General features: G+C 35.5%; 1 protein-coding gene across 4 annotated transcripts in view; it reads left to right on the plus strand.

Annotated features, from left to right (window-relative positions):
- Positions 1–11,259, plus strand: part of PPEF1 (protein phosphatase with EF-hand domain 1) — a 124,937-nt gene extending 113,678 nt beyond the window's left edge. For all 4 annotated transcript variants that reach the window (XM_063083376.1, XM_063083375.1, XM_063083373.1 and 1 more), the window contains 4 exons: positions 905–1,011; positions 8,182–8,345; positions 9,034–9,118; positions 9,997–11,259. In XM_063083376.1, coding sequence (XP_062939446.1) covers positions 905–1,011; positions 8,182–8,345; positions 9,034–9,118; positions 9,997–10,217 — 577 coding nt within the window. In that variant the 3' untranslated portion in view covers positions 10,218–11,259. The remainder of the gene's footprint in view (positions 1–904; positions 1,012–8,181; positions 8,346–9,033; positions 9,119–9,996) is intronic.
- The last annotated feature ends 5,363 nt before the right edge of the window (positions 11,260–16,622 follow it).

Consider the following 16,622-nt stretch of genomic DNA (forward strand, 5'->3'; position numbering starts at 1 on the left):
CTGTCTTAAAGTCTATTTTGTTTACTATTAGTACGGCCTCTCTAGCTCTCATGGTTGCTGTTTGCATGGTATTTCTTTTTTTGTCATTTTTCTATCAAACGCTTTGTGTTTTTAAAACTAAAGTGTGTCTCCTGTAGACAACATATAGGTGGATTTTGTTTTGTTTTGTTTTTATCCAGTCTCACAATCTCTGCCTTTTGATTTGATTATTAATCCCATTTGCATATGATATTATTATTGATATGGTTGGATCTACAGCTGCTATTTTGCTATATCTATGTCTATCTATATATATGTATTGCTATATATAGCTGTGTGTGTATATATGTATATATATAATGACTATTTTATTCCTCTGTTCCTTTTTAATTTCAATTTATTTTTGTAAATGGTCTGAGGTAGAGATTTAAGTCCAGATGGTTAGCTAACTATGCTAGCACCATTTTTAAAAAATGTTCTTCTATGGAATTGTAATACCTCTGTTGTTATATATATTGTTCCCATATATAGTTGGATATATTTATGAAATTTCTATTATTTTCTGTTCATGTATCTTGTCTTCTCTTGTGTCAATACCTGTTTTTTTGTTTCAGTAACTTAATGGTAAATTTCAATATATGGAATAGTAAGTTCCTCTTTATTTTTCTTGCTTTTCAAATAATTGTTCACGTGAATCTATGAAATCCAAAATAAAACACTATTTGTAATCCTTTAAAAAATTTCACAAAATGAACATACACTTATATGTAATATATGCATACATTCACCATCTAGTAACATAGTATGTGTGAATTTAGGTAATTCATTTAAATTGGACACTGGTGAGTGATAAATAGCGCATTAAAATGAAACACTACAGGATGATTTATATAACTTTCACCTGGTGATTGTTTTCTTAACATAGGGTGGATGCCATGGAATGCAGTGCCATCAGAATATTAAGAGAGAGAATAATTGCACGAAAAACTGACCTTATTCGTGCTTTCCAACTTCAAGACTACACTAAATCAGGTAATAAAATTATGTAATGCCTACCATTTAACATACCTGGTTACATACAGATCAGTTTTCTTTGCTTACTTAAGATTTCAGTTTTCTATTTTTCCTAGAAAGAAATAATAGATATAAAACCAAAATATAATCCATTATTTACTTTAAAAGGTATATTTCTCTTTTATAATCTTTCAACTTAAAAAACCAGCAACAACCCTGAATTAGACCTCTTTTCTGGTAGTATTTCAGACTAGACACTCTGGGTAGCTTTTTTGTTAAGAAACAGCTAGGTTCTGGAGGATCCAGAATTTTAATGCATTTACCAGCCTCACAGTAAGGTAAATCTCTTTCCTGGCTGCGTCTCCACTCCTCATGAAAGGGGATTTGAAACCACACCTAGGAGCATGGCACAGCAAGCAAACACAAAAGGCTGGATTGTCCTGGGAGCAAATGCTAATACTGGTGTAACAATCAGTCCTGAGACTAAACTGTATAGTAGAAAGATGAAAAAGCTGAATTTGAGACTTCCACATTAAGTCTGGACCCTCAAAGTGTCTAAAGTAGTCCTAAGTCTGTAATACTCCCTGATTCCTGGCAAGCAAATGCAAATTCATCTTCCAGGGAGGCATCCCTAATTTTGGCCACTAGTGTATCCAGAGATTAAGCTCAACCAACATGAACTCACAACCAAAGATTACCAAACAAACAAGGAGACAAGCTACCATGAGTGAGAGTCATCAGGAACAATAAACAACAGATTTAGTTCGCCAAGGACATCAGATATTGGAATTATTCAAATACCAAATATAGAATAACTAGGTAAGAAATGTTTAAAGAAGTAAAAGATGAAATCACTAACATACATTTGAAAATGATTTGAAGAAGAACCAAATAGATATAAAAATATACTTGTTGAAATAAAAAAAAAAGCATAATGGATTGGTTAAACAGAGGGTTAGACACTGCTCAAGAAAGAATTAGAGAGATTAAGGGTTATGAACAGTAAAATGACAAGGTTTAACGTACACCTAATCAGGGTACCAGGAGGAAAGAATATAGAGAATATATTTGACATGATAATGCCTGAGACTTATCCAGAACTATGAAAGACTCAAATTCATAAGTTAACGGAACAATCATTCTCAAACAGGATAAATAAAATTAAATCCACACCTATACACACTTGTGGTGAAACTATAGAGCACCAATAGAAAAGAGAAAATCTTAAAAGCAGGCAGCGAGGAAATATACATTGCTACAAAGAGACAACAATTAGACTAGTACACTTCTTAACAGTTGCAGAAGAAGCCAATAGATGTTGGAATCATATACACAAAACATTGGAAGTTAAATTTAGTTAAAGATATACCATGAAAACACTAACAAAAGCAAAGCTGGAACAGCTCTAGTAATATCAGACAAGGTAGACTCTAAGGAAGTATACATTAATAGAAATAAAAAGGGACACTTCATGATGATAAAATATTCATTATTCTGGTTGAATCCATTCCAGATGTGTAGCACCTATTAATATAGCCTCAAAAACATGTAAAACAAAAATTGACAGAACAAGTAGAAGTAGAAAAATCCACCATCATTGTGGGAGATTCTAATAGGCCTCTCTCAGGAACTAAAAGAACAGACAGACAAAAGATTAGCAAACTTTCCCTAAAAGCCATATATAGAACTTTGCACCTAATATTTCAGAGTAAATATTCTCATCAAGCACAAATGGAACATTTACAAAAATTTACCATAAACTGGAGCATAAAGTAAATCTCAATGGATTTTGAAGGATTGGAAACATTACAGAATAAATTCTCTGACATAGTGAATTGAGCTACAGCTCAGTAACATAAGGTAAACATAAAATCCCCCTTTTGCTTGGAAATGAGAAATACACTTCTAAATAATCCTTGGATCAAGGAAGAAATCACAGTGGAAATTAGAATGCTGAAACTGAGTGATAATGAAAATACAACATTTTAAAACTTAAGGGATGCAAATTAGAGAGCCATTGATAACCTTAAATGCATATATTTTAAAAGATGAAAGTAGGATCAACAAAGCAAAAGAAAAATGGTTCTTTGGAGAAACTGGTAAGGATGATAAAACCCTGGTGAGAGAGAGAGAGGGCGTGCATGCGCATGTGCACACACATGAATAACCACTGCCAAGATTGAAAGGGAGGATATTACTACAGACTTATAAATATTAAAAAGATCATAAGATGCACTATAGAAAACTTTATGCCAAATGAATCGAAACTTCAGATCAAATGGACAAATTCTTGAAATATATATGTATACACACCCTCCCTGCAAAAAATGACACAAAAATAAATAGAAAATCTGAGCAACCTTGTGACTATTAAAGAAATTGAATCTGAAATTTTAAAACTTTCCACGAAGAAAGCTCTGCACTCAGATAGCTTCATTAGCCTTTACAATATATGATGGTACTTCCAAAAACTTCATGGAAAAATAGAATTAAAAGAGAATATAAATCTTTCCATGAACTTTTTGAAGTACCATTGTACATTTAAGAAAGAAATAAAGGCAGTCTTACACAAACTCTTCCAGAGAACAGAAATAGAGGGAACACTTGCCAGATTATTTTAGGAGGTCAGCATAACCTTGATACCAAAACCTAACATTAAGAACATTATGAAAAAGGAATATTGAAGGCTAATCTCATTCATAAATTCAGAAGAAAAAAAAATCCCAAATGAAATACTAGAGAAAGATTAATATATCACAGCTAAGTTTGGTTTATTCTAGGAATTCTGGGAATTCTAGGTTGTTTTAACATTGAAAAATCGATCAGTGTAATTCACCACTTTACAAAATTAAAGAAGTCATGTAATTCTCTTCAAATAAGAAAAAATGATTTGATGCATTTCACGGTTTAAAAAGCATTTAGAAAACTAAGAATAGAAATGCACTTCCTTAATCTCATAAAGGATATTTACCAAAGCCTATAGAAAATAGTGTGCTTAATGGAGAAATGTTGAAACCTTTCCTTGTAAGATTGGGGATGATGGAAGGATGCTGTGATAGGCTGAATAATGCCCTGCCCTCTAATATGTCCACATCCTAATCCCAAGAATTTGTGAATGTTACTTTAAATGACAAAAGGGACTTTGTAGATGTGATTAATTTAAGCATCTTGACCTGGGGAGATTATCTTGCATTATCCAAGTGGGCCTGATGTAATCACAGCTGTCCTCATAAAAGGGACATAGGAGGAAAAAGAGTCAGGGGAAGGTGATGTGATGATGGAAGCACATATTAAATTGATGCACTTTGAAGATGGAGGAAGGGTCCACAAGCCAAGTAATATAGGCAACCACTAGAAGCTAGAAAAGGCAAGGAAACAAATCCTCCCCTCAGAGCCTCCAGAAGGAACCAGCCCTGCCAACACCTTGACTTTTGCCCAAGGAAACCGATTTTGAACTTCTGACCTCCAGAACTAAGAGAATAAATTTGTGTTATTTTAAGCCACTAAGCCTGTGATAATTTGTTACAGAAGCAATAGGAAACTAATAGAGATGTCCACTATCAAGATATCTGTTCAACATTGTATTAGGGATGCTAACCAGTACAATAAGGCAAAGTGTCACTATGTATAGACAACATGGTTGAGTATATAGAAAATCCAAACAAATGCACAGAAAAGCTATTAGGATTATTAAATGAATTTAGCAAGTGCTTGAACACAAGGTCAGTACACAGAAATTGATTGCATTTCCATATTCTAGTGTATCAGTCAGAAGATACAGGATACAGATTTGAACAGGGAAATTTAATATACAAAGAATTACTAACTAGTGAAAGGTGATTAACTACTAAAAGAGATAAAAGAGAACTCTAAAGAATATAAGAAATAGCAAGTATAGGGAGGAACTACTATTTCTAAGGCTGAGAGAGAATGCTCAAAGAAAGAACAAACTTGGGAGAGTCCCCTACGCCTAACGAAGGCTGAGATTCAGACCTCACTGGAGAGGATGTGGCTGTGGCCCACTGGACAGGGCAGCAGTTCGCTGAGGTGCTTCAAGTCAGAGTTGGTCTCCAGCTAGTGGGCCAGGACTGCAGAGGATAGAGCCACCCACTCGAGTACCAGCAAAACTCTTTTTGGGCTGTGCCCCACTGTGTCTCTCACACATTGCTGGCAAGGATGCCACCCACTGTGGTGTCAATGAAATTCACTAGAGGGTAGGTGCCACAGCATTTCCCACACATCTCTGGTAACCATGCTGTGCTGTAGAAATAAGAAGCAAAGCACACCAGAAACAAAAAGAAAAGCTATTTCTCCTGCTATGCCTCGCAGTATTCTTCCTGTACCCTCTACTAACAAAACCTAACATTATACCAGCTGCCAGAGGAGAAATGTTTATAAGGTCCAATTCCTATATCACAAAATAGAGCAAAGAAGAGTAGTTTGGGAACTGAGTGGGAATAAATTGATAACTGGAGTAGCCAGCAATGAATTTTTAGATAAGAAAATCTTAAAAGATACCATTCACAATAGATAATCAAGTACCGAGGAAGAAACCTAATGAATGATATATGAGCTTTCTAAAATATTATTAAGAGAAATTAAAGAGGACCAAAATAAATGGGTGGATATTGCTGTGTTCAAGGACTGTAAGGGTTGAAGTTGTCAAGATATAAATTCGTCCCAAACTGAGCTATAGGTTCAGTGCAATCCCAATCATAATCCCAAAGTGGAGATATTTTGGTAAATCTTGAGAATCTGCATCTAAAATTTATGTGGAAGTGCAAAATTCCAAAAACAGCTAAGACATTTTTGAAGAAAGATGATAAGATGGGAGAACTTTCCCTATTATATATCAAGATGTATTCTAAAGATTCAGTAGTTACAGTAGTATGGAATTGGCACAAGGATACCTGTATAGACAAATGGAAGCAAATAGAGAACCCCAAACAGATTTCATGCATATATGTACACTTGAAGGTGGCACTCCTGAACAGTGGGCAGAGGACAGTCATTCCAATAAATGATCCTGGGCCAAATGGATATCCATATAAAAATAGAAACAGCTGATAGCTCACAGTGTATAAGAGAATCAGCTCCAGGTGGATTGTAGATATAAATATGAAAGACAAATACCAGAGCTTCTGGAATATGACAGGAAAATTTATTTATGCCATTGGGCCTGGCAAATATTTCATAAACAGTACAGAAAATTATTAACCATAAGGAAAAGAGTGGTCAGTTTAATTACATTAAAATTATAAACTTCTGTTCATCAAACATTTTTAAAGAAGTGAAAAAGACAAGCCACCAAATAAGATATTTTCAACACACATAATTAACAAAAGGCTCATATCTCGAAGATATAAATAATACCTACTAATCAGTAAGAAAAAGAAAATCCAGTAGAAAACTTGGCAAAAGACATGTATAGACAGTTCACCAAAGAGGATATCCAAATAGCCAATATATGAAAATGTTCTCCACCTCTTTAGTCATCTAGAAAATGCAAATTAAATCCACAATCAGGTATTACTACCCATCCCTTAAAACAGCTGATATGAAAAAACGCTGATAATATCAAGTGTTGGCAAACATGTAGACCAACTGGAACTCTTATATACTGCTGGTAAAAGTCTAAATTGGTGTAACCACTTCAGAAAACTAGAGAATCAAATGAAGCTGAACATTACACATGCCCTATGATCCAGCAGTTTCACTCCAAGGTATATGTTGAACAGAAATGTGAGTAGATAGATGCACCAAAGGGGCATGTACAGAAATGTTCTCAGCAGCACTGTTTGTAATAGCCACAAACTGGAGATAACCTAGTGTCCACCAGTAGTACACTGGATATACAAATTGTGAATATTCATACCTATGAATATTCATAGGGGTAGTATATGTCAATGAAAATGAAGACACTACAGCTAAATGGAACAATATAGCTGAATCTCATGAACTTAGTATAGAGCAAAAGAAACCAGACTCCTCCTCCCCCTGAAATATATACTTTATAATTTCATTTATATAGGGATAAAAAAAGGGAAAAAATAAATCACAGTGTTAGAAATCAAGATAGTGACCTTCCTTGGGAAAGTGGAAGGTGATAGTAATTGTGAGGGGTCACAAGAGGGCCTTTGGATATTGGCAATGTTCTATTTCTTGTCCTTGGTGGTGGTTATACAAGTGTTCCCTTTGTAATAATTCACTGAGCTCTGTATTTGTTCTGTGAACTTTTCTGTATGTTAAACTCCAATTAAAAAAATACAGAGTTATATGTGGCAGAATTGTCTAGTGGGAATGTAAATGGATAGACTCTTTCTTGAAAGCAGTTTGGCAATATATATCAGAAGCTTAAAAATCTGCATACCCTTTGATCTTGCAATTCCACTCCTAGGAATGATCCTAAGGAGATAATGGAATAGTTTGACAGCCATTAAAACGATGATGTAGATCTATGTTTATTAACATAGATGGATGTCTGTGATTTATTTTAAGTAAAAAAACAGATTAGAATAAATGTGTGTGTGTGTGTTTTGTCATATGCAATACATGTATATAAAACATCTGCTAGAGTACAATGCATAATATTTGATTTGATTTTAAGAGAAAAAATATATACATTTATGTATATACATGTTTATATACATAGAAAAAAGACTAGATATAATAGCATGTTTTCTGTATATTCAAAATTATTTAAAATGAGCATATCTTTAATAATCAGAAAAAATAAAAATATTCATAGCTTGAAAAATAATGTATAATATTAGGGGAAAAAAGATATTAGCTGGGAAAATGACAGGTGACTAATATACCAACATATTAAAAATAAAAGTAAATATTTTATTCTTTATATTCTTTTGTGTTTTCGAATCTAAAATAAGCATACCTTGTTTTGTTACTCAGAAAAAGGGGGAAAAAAATCTAATACCCAAAGTCTGATTTCTTACATATGACATTATGGGCAGTACTAAAGACTTTCTTTAGTTATTCCTCCCTCAGGACAGTGGGGCCAGGAAGGATAAATCATAAATTAGGAGAGCAGCAGTCCCTGAGGCCTTAAAACCCCAGGCAGCCTACTGGCTCTGCCAAGGAGGTTGCTTTTTTTTTTTTTTTTTTTTTTTTTTTTTTTTTTTACTAAATTACTGTATAAGCAAATTATATGGGCTTTGTTGTTATTGTTAGGAAAACTGTCTAAGACCCAGTGGGCTTTTTCCATGGAGAAGACTTTGGGGCTGAATTTACCATGGAGATCTCTGAGTTCACATCTGGTAAAGACAGACAAAGATGGAAATATTGACTACATGTCCAGCTTCCAGGATATACGCATTGAAAAACCTGTGAAAGAGGCAAGTGAAACATAGCCCCAGCTAAAACCTCGCTGGGGCAAAACATCCTTTGGACAACCTATAAGAGCAACTTAGTCCTTTGGAAACTTGGGAGTGCATCATCTAATGGATGGGAGTGGCAGTCTTAGGTAGGAAAGGGTGAAGGGAAATCTCCCAGGTACCTTTTGATCTGTTCAGGAAATTTGTGTGTTCTAAGGACAGGTAAAAAGAAAAAGCTTTGGCAAGCAAATTCATTTCAAGTGCTGTCCAGTAGAAGGGCAGATGTGACATTCATTCTTTCATACAACACACCATTTAAAATACTTAATGTATTCCTTATTAAACTGTGAGTGTATAGACTTGCTGAAAAGACCCAGAATATGCCTTGATGATTTTGAAAATGTAGACTCCCTTATTAAAATGATAATACCCCAGAGAGTTATCAGATCCTAGTACTTATTAGTTAACAACTCATCAGCAGTTAGTTATAACATTGAGCTGAAAGTGAGCTTATTGGACTTGGGCGATCATTTGCAGGGACAATGAGAAGTAAGAGCAGAGAGAAGGGAAGTAAAAGTAAAGGTTGGAGACTAAAATTTCTATCTAAGTCACATAATTTGAATTGATGGTGATGTTTTGCTTTTGTTACATTTTCTAAAATTGATCTGTGTCATTCTATGTTTTAACACTTAAAAAATCTTTATTTTAGATTCAGTCTACTCTGGTTGAAACTCTGTACAGATACCGATCTGACCTGCAAATCATATTTAATATCATGGACTCTGATCACTCAGGTAAATGAACTCTGATTAGTTCAGTAGTAGTGGAAAGCAAAGACTAGTCCATTTCTTTGAAATCAGAACTTTGTTTTTATCTATCTCATTCTTCATCCAAACTTGATGACACTTGAGGGGAAAAAATAAACTCACGTTTAATATTATTGTTATTTTAGTTTGGCCACAAACTCTCTATTCAAGACCATAGAGTTCTACAAAAGCCTATGTAGCCATCGTAGCTCCTGTTATAAATCACCAGCATAGATGAAAATATAATTCACTGTCCATTTTAATATCTTAGTTACTCCTAGCAATAAAAATCATTCCTAGAGTTCTGATTCTGTTTTTGGGACTGAGGCCTATGAAACTCATTTTCTGCTTAGCTTTGATGCGCAATTACTTATTTTCAAACTTAAAAATAAGTTATCAGATAATCCTCTACCAGAGATACCTTTGAACATCAAAAAATCAATAATTGACACCTGAAAGTAAATTATTGCCTATAAAAAAGGCAGCACCATTGTTTGCAATCTTCTTATTGACTCCCAGGGTGTCTTCTTCCTCTGCTTTGATGATGCTGTCCTGTCTGCACTCCATCTGTGTCCCTTACCCTTAGATTTTTAGATCCTGTCATTTCTCTACCACATTTAGTCCCACAGTCCACAGTCCCCTCCCCATTTCTTTCCTGTTCACTCATTCTGGCTTTAGAATAATCTCAGGATCACTTGGTAGTTGAAAGGGACACATTGTTTCTTTCATTTATGATCTTCTCTTGTCTTGATGGTCAGGCATGTTAGTGAGCTTCTAATTGGGCCTATTCTGTCATTGTGGCTTCCCTTCTTCTCTTAGGTGGGTCTTAAAATGAACACTTACAACCTTCTCTTATATTGTTTTAGGCCTGATTTCCATGGAAGAATTTCGTGCCATGTGGAGACTTTTCAGTCTTCACTACAATGTTGAACATATTGATGATTCCCACGTTGATGAGCTCGCCAGCTCAATGGACTTCAACAAAGATGGAAGCATTGACTTTAATGAGTTTCTAAAGGCTTTCTATGTAGTGCATAAATTTGATAAGTTGGCCAAATCAGACACCACCCTTGCTGAACAGGAATGAAGGCTTCCCTCAGGCTCCTTGTAAACAGCTGGGCCCAAATCACATGCAGTTTTTTCCAGGACCCTTGAAATTTATTGTCAGTAGTAGAGAAAAGTAGACTGCAATTCACACCACAAACACATGCATAGTACAGGTTTTGGAAGTCCCTAGTTAAACTGTTATTGGTAAGATTAGGTTAAATGCTAGCTGATAAGATTTGGCTTCAGTGTTAGGACCAAGAAATTATCAGCGAGAAACTGGGTTTGAGCCTAGTGTTGGTCTCCTGAATACCACCTAACCAGGAGACCAGAGCAGTTTGTAAACATATTGAAAGGAGCCCACAAAGCACCAGAGAAAACTATTAAGTGCAACATCTGTGAGTAACTGAGGGTTGGGAAGAGGAATACTAAATTACTAATCGAATAAAATACTTCCATCCTTAAACTGTAATCTTTTTTGGTGATTTCGTAAACCAGTAATCCTCAATTGGCGGGACCACCCTTCTGAGATGGAGACCATATCAGATTCTTGGGGGAAGCAGTGGGAATATATTATTTGAAAAAGCGTATTTTTTCATGTTTGTTGGAGATGCGAAGTGAATACCTTTGGATTGAGCCCTACAATTAATATGGTTTACCATCACTGGTAAGATGGGGCCTTGGTTATGCATACCATCAAACAGAAATTATAGGAGGCCATTGTTTTGGACTAGGCTCCTGCACTAGGCCCCAACAGACCAAAGATCAAAATGGAGTCACTTGTGCTGAGGTTCTACATCACCAAACCAAAACGGAGTTGTTATTTGACCTTCTGAGAAATCAGGAGAGAGAGATAACAGCCTAATTTCCCAAACAGGCCAGTTCAATCAGCATGATAATGAAGTTCCCTCTGCCTTTAATCCTTATAACAAAAAGTAACCTGAATTAACCAGATATTAATTAATCAGTTATTTCTTTTTTGTTCTGTTTCCCTGTTCCCACCTTACAAGGAAAGTAACTTAAACAATCCACTTTTTATTCTTTGTTTGTTTTCAGCCCTTCTCTGTCTTTAAAATCAATTCCTTCTCTGCTAAGCTCATCGGAACACTCATTCTATTTTTATGGAATGAAGTGTTGCCTGATTCTAGAAATGCAAATAAAGCCAATTAAGATCTTTAAACTAAATTGTTGTAATTTTGTCTTTTGGCAGATCTGATGACCAACAAAGGGACCTGAGGGAGACTGCTAATAACTCCCGAGACCCTTTGAGGAATGCAGAAGAGATGCCACTAACCCTGCATTAGTGGTCATCTGTCTTCCTCACAAAGTCCCGAGGGTTGTTGTACGTTCCTCTCAGGGCAGGCTCTGCAGTTTGCATTGAGCCCCCCGATCTTTTTGGCATTCAAATCCAGGGTTAATTCTGTGAGAGAACATTTGATCTTGGGGTATCAAGGGTTAGTCTGTGCCATGAGAGGGCACATGACTTTTGGGTTTGCAGTAGCTGAGGAATTGTAGGCAAGGACTGCAATTTAAAGGCAACTGACAGTGGTTATAATAAGTAGTTATTACTGCAGGGGCAAATTCTGGCTTTTAGAATTCACAGGTATCTATCCTCTTCATTTCTTCTCTTCTTGCCCACTGAAGTAAGGAAAATCATTGGCTAAGTTGGTCAAGGGGATCTCAGAGCCAAAGCTGTCTTGGCCCTGAGAGACCCAAGATCCAACACAAAAATGTAATCCTTAATTTCTAAAGAACTGAATAATCTTAGTTTTGGGGTACCCATTTGTTAGTGATCGTTTTCCTCCTGTGGACAGCTACTGCTTTCCTGTTTGTCTTGTTTTTGTGTCCTGAGAACTTGGTCAACCAACCAAAAGGTTGGGAGTTGCCAAGAATATGACTGGACAGAAATGTGGGTTGTACCCCAACTGTTATGTTAAATATTTATTTCTTTGGCTGCCTTTGGAAGAGGGTCTGGATTTTGCTCTTGAATGATTAATAAGAAACATAATGGGACCCCCCAAATTCTGAAGCATGCCAAGATAGTCTCTCTTCAGGGACTCCAGCCAGCTGGATGTTCAAACATTATGGTCCATCCATTCTCATGAACATTTTTAAGCTAATGGGCAAATTACACCAAGAGGGATTTGGAGTTCCAGTGGCCTTCATGAAGACCATTCAGACTTCCCCAGAATGTTGTTTTTTTCCTTGAACTAAATTAGAAGACAAAGGCTATAGAGTTAAACAGTCTGAAATACAAGATATTGCCCATACCAAGGATGGTAAAACTGACATAACTCCTGAATATTCACAGTCTACTAACTCTGTCTGTATTGCCTTTCTTCTATGAAAAAAAGACCAGTTAAACAGTTTCCCTATAAGATAAAGTTCAGGAGATAATCCTGAATATAAAATTCAGGAGATAATCCCTGTGTGATTTAAACTCCCTGGACAAAACAGAGCTCAGGGGTTATCACACCACAAGTTAGTCAAGCAACCCCTGTTAAGCTATTCTTGAAAATGAATCACTTAGGCTATTTTCCCACAGGAGGACGAATCATGGGTAACTTTTTAGTCTTTTTGCTTCTGTGTTATTTTAAATACTTGCCCAATTTATCAAAACATAACTTGAGATGATGGCTAGCTTTGTTCAGTGAACAATTCGAGCATAGTTGTCAAAAATGAGTAAATTAAGTGGATGTAAGTGGAATAAAAGTTTATACATGAACTTTTTATAATTTCAAAAATCTTTTTCAGTAACTTAATCTTAAAGTCATGTTATAGTTAAATAATAGATATTATGAAATGTCTCATTTCTAAATAATTTAGAATACTGAAACATTAATTGCTGAATATAGTTTATTTTTGGCTTGTTCAATTTTATAAAAAGGGCTGGCCAGTTAGCTCAGTTGGTTGGAGCACGGTGTAGATAACACCAGGGTCAAGGGTTTGCATCCTCCACCAGCCACTAGTTTTATAGAAAGACTAAATAAATGCAGGTCTGTTAATAAACATGAAGTATTACTTGAGGAACCACGTATTTCTAGGAATTATGAAATGGCTTTAGTTTACAGAATGCTGATTCACAATTGGTAAGGATTAAAAATTCTAATTAATATATGTAATTAAAATTAATAGAAACAAGGAAACAATTCTGTATGCAAAGTATACAAGGAAAGTAAGATGCATTTTTGGTGAGAAAAATTGTAAAAAGACATACGGTATATTTTTTGTTAAAAATAATAATTTCATCTAATTTGGAGGTTATGTAAAAGTTGTTTCAAAATATGCATTTAGGAAGGAAATAGAAACAAGGAAGGAACCAGTAAGTAGGAGAGAGATGTGAAGAAAGTTATGAGGATGTATTTTTGGCTTAAAAAAAGTTGAAAAAAGAGGTTTTTTGTTTTGTTTTGATTTTTATGAGAGAGAATTTTGTACGGTCAAAATGGTAAGGGAAAAAGGGAAGTAAAATTTTTGTCCTAAGGTAGAATGATTGGGTGTTCCAATATAAAAAAAAGGAAGGAAATGTAGGACAAAACTGAAGGTTTAAGCAAGCTGTAGAAGATTTGAGAAAGTTGTAAGAGATTGGGGAAGTTGTAGAAGGTTTGTGAGGAAAGGAATTTTGTATGTGATCAAGTTGGCTAAAATTAGGAGGAAATTGTTTATAGGTTGTTCTGAAAATTAAGCTTTGATATTAAAATTGCACTAATACAAAAGTAAAATTTAGTCCCCTGTGTTAAAACAACAAGGTTTTCTTGGAGTGTTAATCTGCTCTTAGTAGAAAATAATGAAAGTTTTTTCTTCACCTTTTAGGTAATTAACCTAGGAAACAAAGATTCTGTGTTTTATTAAAATAATTTCCTGTGCTTCATGTTTTCTTTATTAGGTCATTGATTACTTAGAAAAACTGAGTTTCCTCTTTATTAAGAGTTAAGGTTTTCTACAACTGTTTAACTTCCTGTGTTTGCTTTTGAAGTCTTTAAGTGATCACTCTGATTAAATAAATGACTGTTATTTCACGGTGACCTGTGATCCTACTTCGATCAAGTGTTTTAAACTTTTGATATGTTTGACAAATTTCCCAAAATCAAATTCTAACATTAAGTCTTTTTGACCTTGAACTAACTTTGGGATTTCCAGAGGGCCCCCAAAAATCTGAAAGATACTAAACCGATTAGGTTTATTGACATGTTAAATTGTATGGGAAGCATTGTCAAATAAGAAATGATGTTTAACCTTATTTGAGTTATATTTGTACGGATATATTATTATGTGTTCCAAAATTGTATGAAATTCCTAGAAATCTAATATATCAGTCACAATTTTGGTTATTATGATAAAATGTTGTATGCCACAGAAATAACCAAATTTCTTTGTCAATTGCTGGTTATAGTATAATGTACAATGCTGAGAGTTCTCTCATCAGATTTTAACCATGGCCGTTCTAAATCTTTGTCATTCACAAACAGTGGTTTTGATTTATCTTTAAAAGCATTTGCAGTCAGCTATAATCCAAATTTGCTTTTCCCTCAGGGTTTCTGATAACTTTGAGATTATACCATTGAAATGGGTAAGAGTTTCCAGAACTCTAGTATAAAGACTTTGTAGCTCACACATTTTTTGCTGGTGTGAGGCAGCAGCGAGGCCTGCGGTTGCTCTCACCTTTCCCCTGGATCCCGTCAGCTTCTCTGATTTCTGGGCTGTGTATGTGTGTTTAACTCCATGACAAAGGGCCCTGGCTTCTGCAGGACACCCCTGTCACCAAGGTCAAACACAACAAGAAAGGGCACAGGCTTCATTTCGTTCTTGTGGGGTACGAACTTGTGCTTGTGGGTTTCTGCTTGTGATCTTCCTTCCTGACTGACTGCCCTGTGGACTTCAAGCTCCAGCATCAGATATGTAGACCACAGCCTTACAGAGACTGCTCAACCAGCTCCTATATATGTATAAGCCACTACTTCTGGTTTATCTATTTATCTAACTATCTACCTGCCTACCTGCCTATATTTCCTACTTGTTATGCCTCTGGTTGAACCCTTACTGATACAGAATTTGGTACTGAGAGTGGTGCCAGAATAACAGAATCTTAGTGATGAGTGCTCTGGCTTGGTTCCCTAATCTGATTGTTTTAAAGGCACTAATAATCCTCTTCCCAGTGATAAAGAAAATGCTTGTAATCCATGGCATGAAGTGGCAAAATAGTTACACGAATTATCACCTTTAATTAATTAATTAGTTTGTTTATTTTTGAGACTGCTGGGCCTGCTGGCCAGTGTTACAATGGTAACTTTAACTGTTCACATGGCATAGCCTATGAAAAGTACAAAATGAAAGATGTACATCTCAAACCCTTTAAGGACAAATATTTAACATGACAAACTGGTTGTAATATCTGAAGAACTGAGTTCCTAAAGCCTATTTTTGTTAACTTTATGCACACACCTATTACCTGGAATGCCTGACCACATCTTTGACCTGTTGCAATTAGGACTTAGAAAGAAAAAAAAAAAAAAAAGAAAAACTGTTGAATCAACTATCCTAGTCCCATCCAAAGGGGAAAAGAAAAATCTGACAGTGATATATTTCCCATTGAAGTTATGTTCCCAAATAGAGTGCTAGAATTCTTCCGGTGGGAACACCACACAATGGTGACACAGCCTAATGTTTGGTCTGTGCGTGCCAAACATATTTTCTGCACTATACCCAGGCTTGATTGATGTTAACATTAGGAAAATGTAGCTACAGTGTACCTCATTACGAACATAAACAGACTACAAATACTCCTAAGAACTCCCATAAAGCCAAACTGTAACCTCAGGAGTACAAATTTAGAAATGAACAGGTGGCAAGCATGAATATTTTCCTGAAGTGTTCTAGTGCAAAATGCATTAGCACCATTGACATCCTCGCTCCCCCTGCCCCACCCCTACCCTGTGTCCTGCTCCCAGGAGATTAAAAACTTGACACTTAAAAACTTAACACTTAACATGCTCACCACCTAAAGAAAGTAATTTCCAGGGACCAGCATCTTAAAGGAAAAGAGGGTTCAAACATAGATGCTGAGTGCTCATAGTCTAACATTCTCTTACAAGTATATGCTGGCCCTTTGTTTTAAACTAACTTATAGTTTATTAAAAGCAGTCAAGAAGCTCTAGAACCTTATTTTCAAGAACCAGAGTATAGCACACATTTTCAATTTGTACAGACTCCTAGCAGACAGTTATGTCTCAAGAATCTTCTATTAAAAAGCTGTACTCCAAACTAGGCATATATTCTCTCACCAGGACACATGGGGCAGTGGGCACACGGTACCAGAAATTATCACCTTTAGATACTTACAGTCAAGTGCCTATAGAAGTCAAGACTCTAGGAGACCAGGTGTTTGCTACTTAGAACATTTTAGTCAAAATAAGTATAATAAGGTTGGTTGGTTAGTTGGTAAAGAACTTGG

Source organism: Cynocephalus volans, chromosome X (genome assembly GCF_027409185.1).
Source record: "Cynocephalus volans isolate mCynVol1 chromosome X, mCynVol1.pri, whole genome shotgun sequence".
NCBI classification, from domain to species: Eukaryota; Metazoa; Chordata; class Mammalia; order Dermoptera; family Cynocephalidae; genus Cynocephalus; species Cynocephalus volans.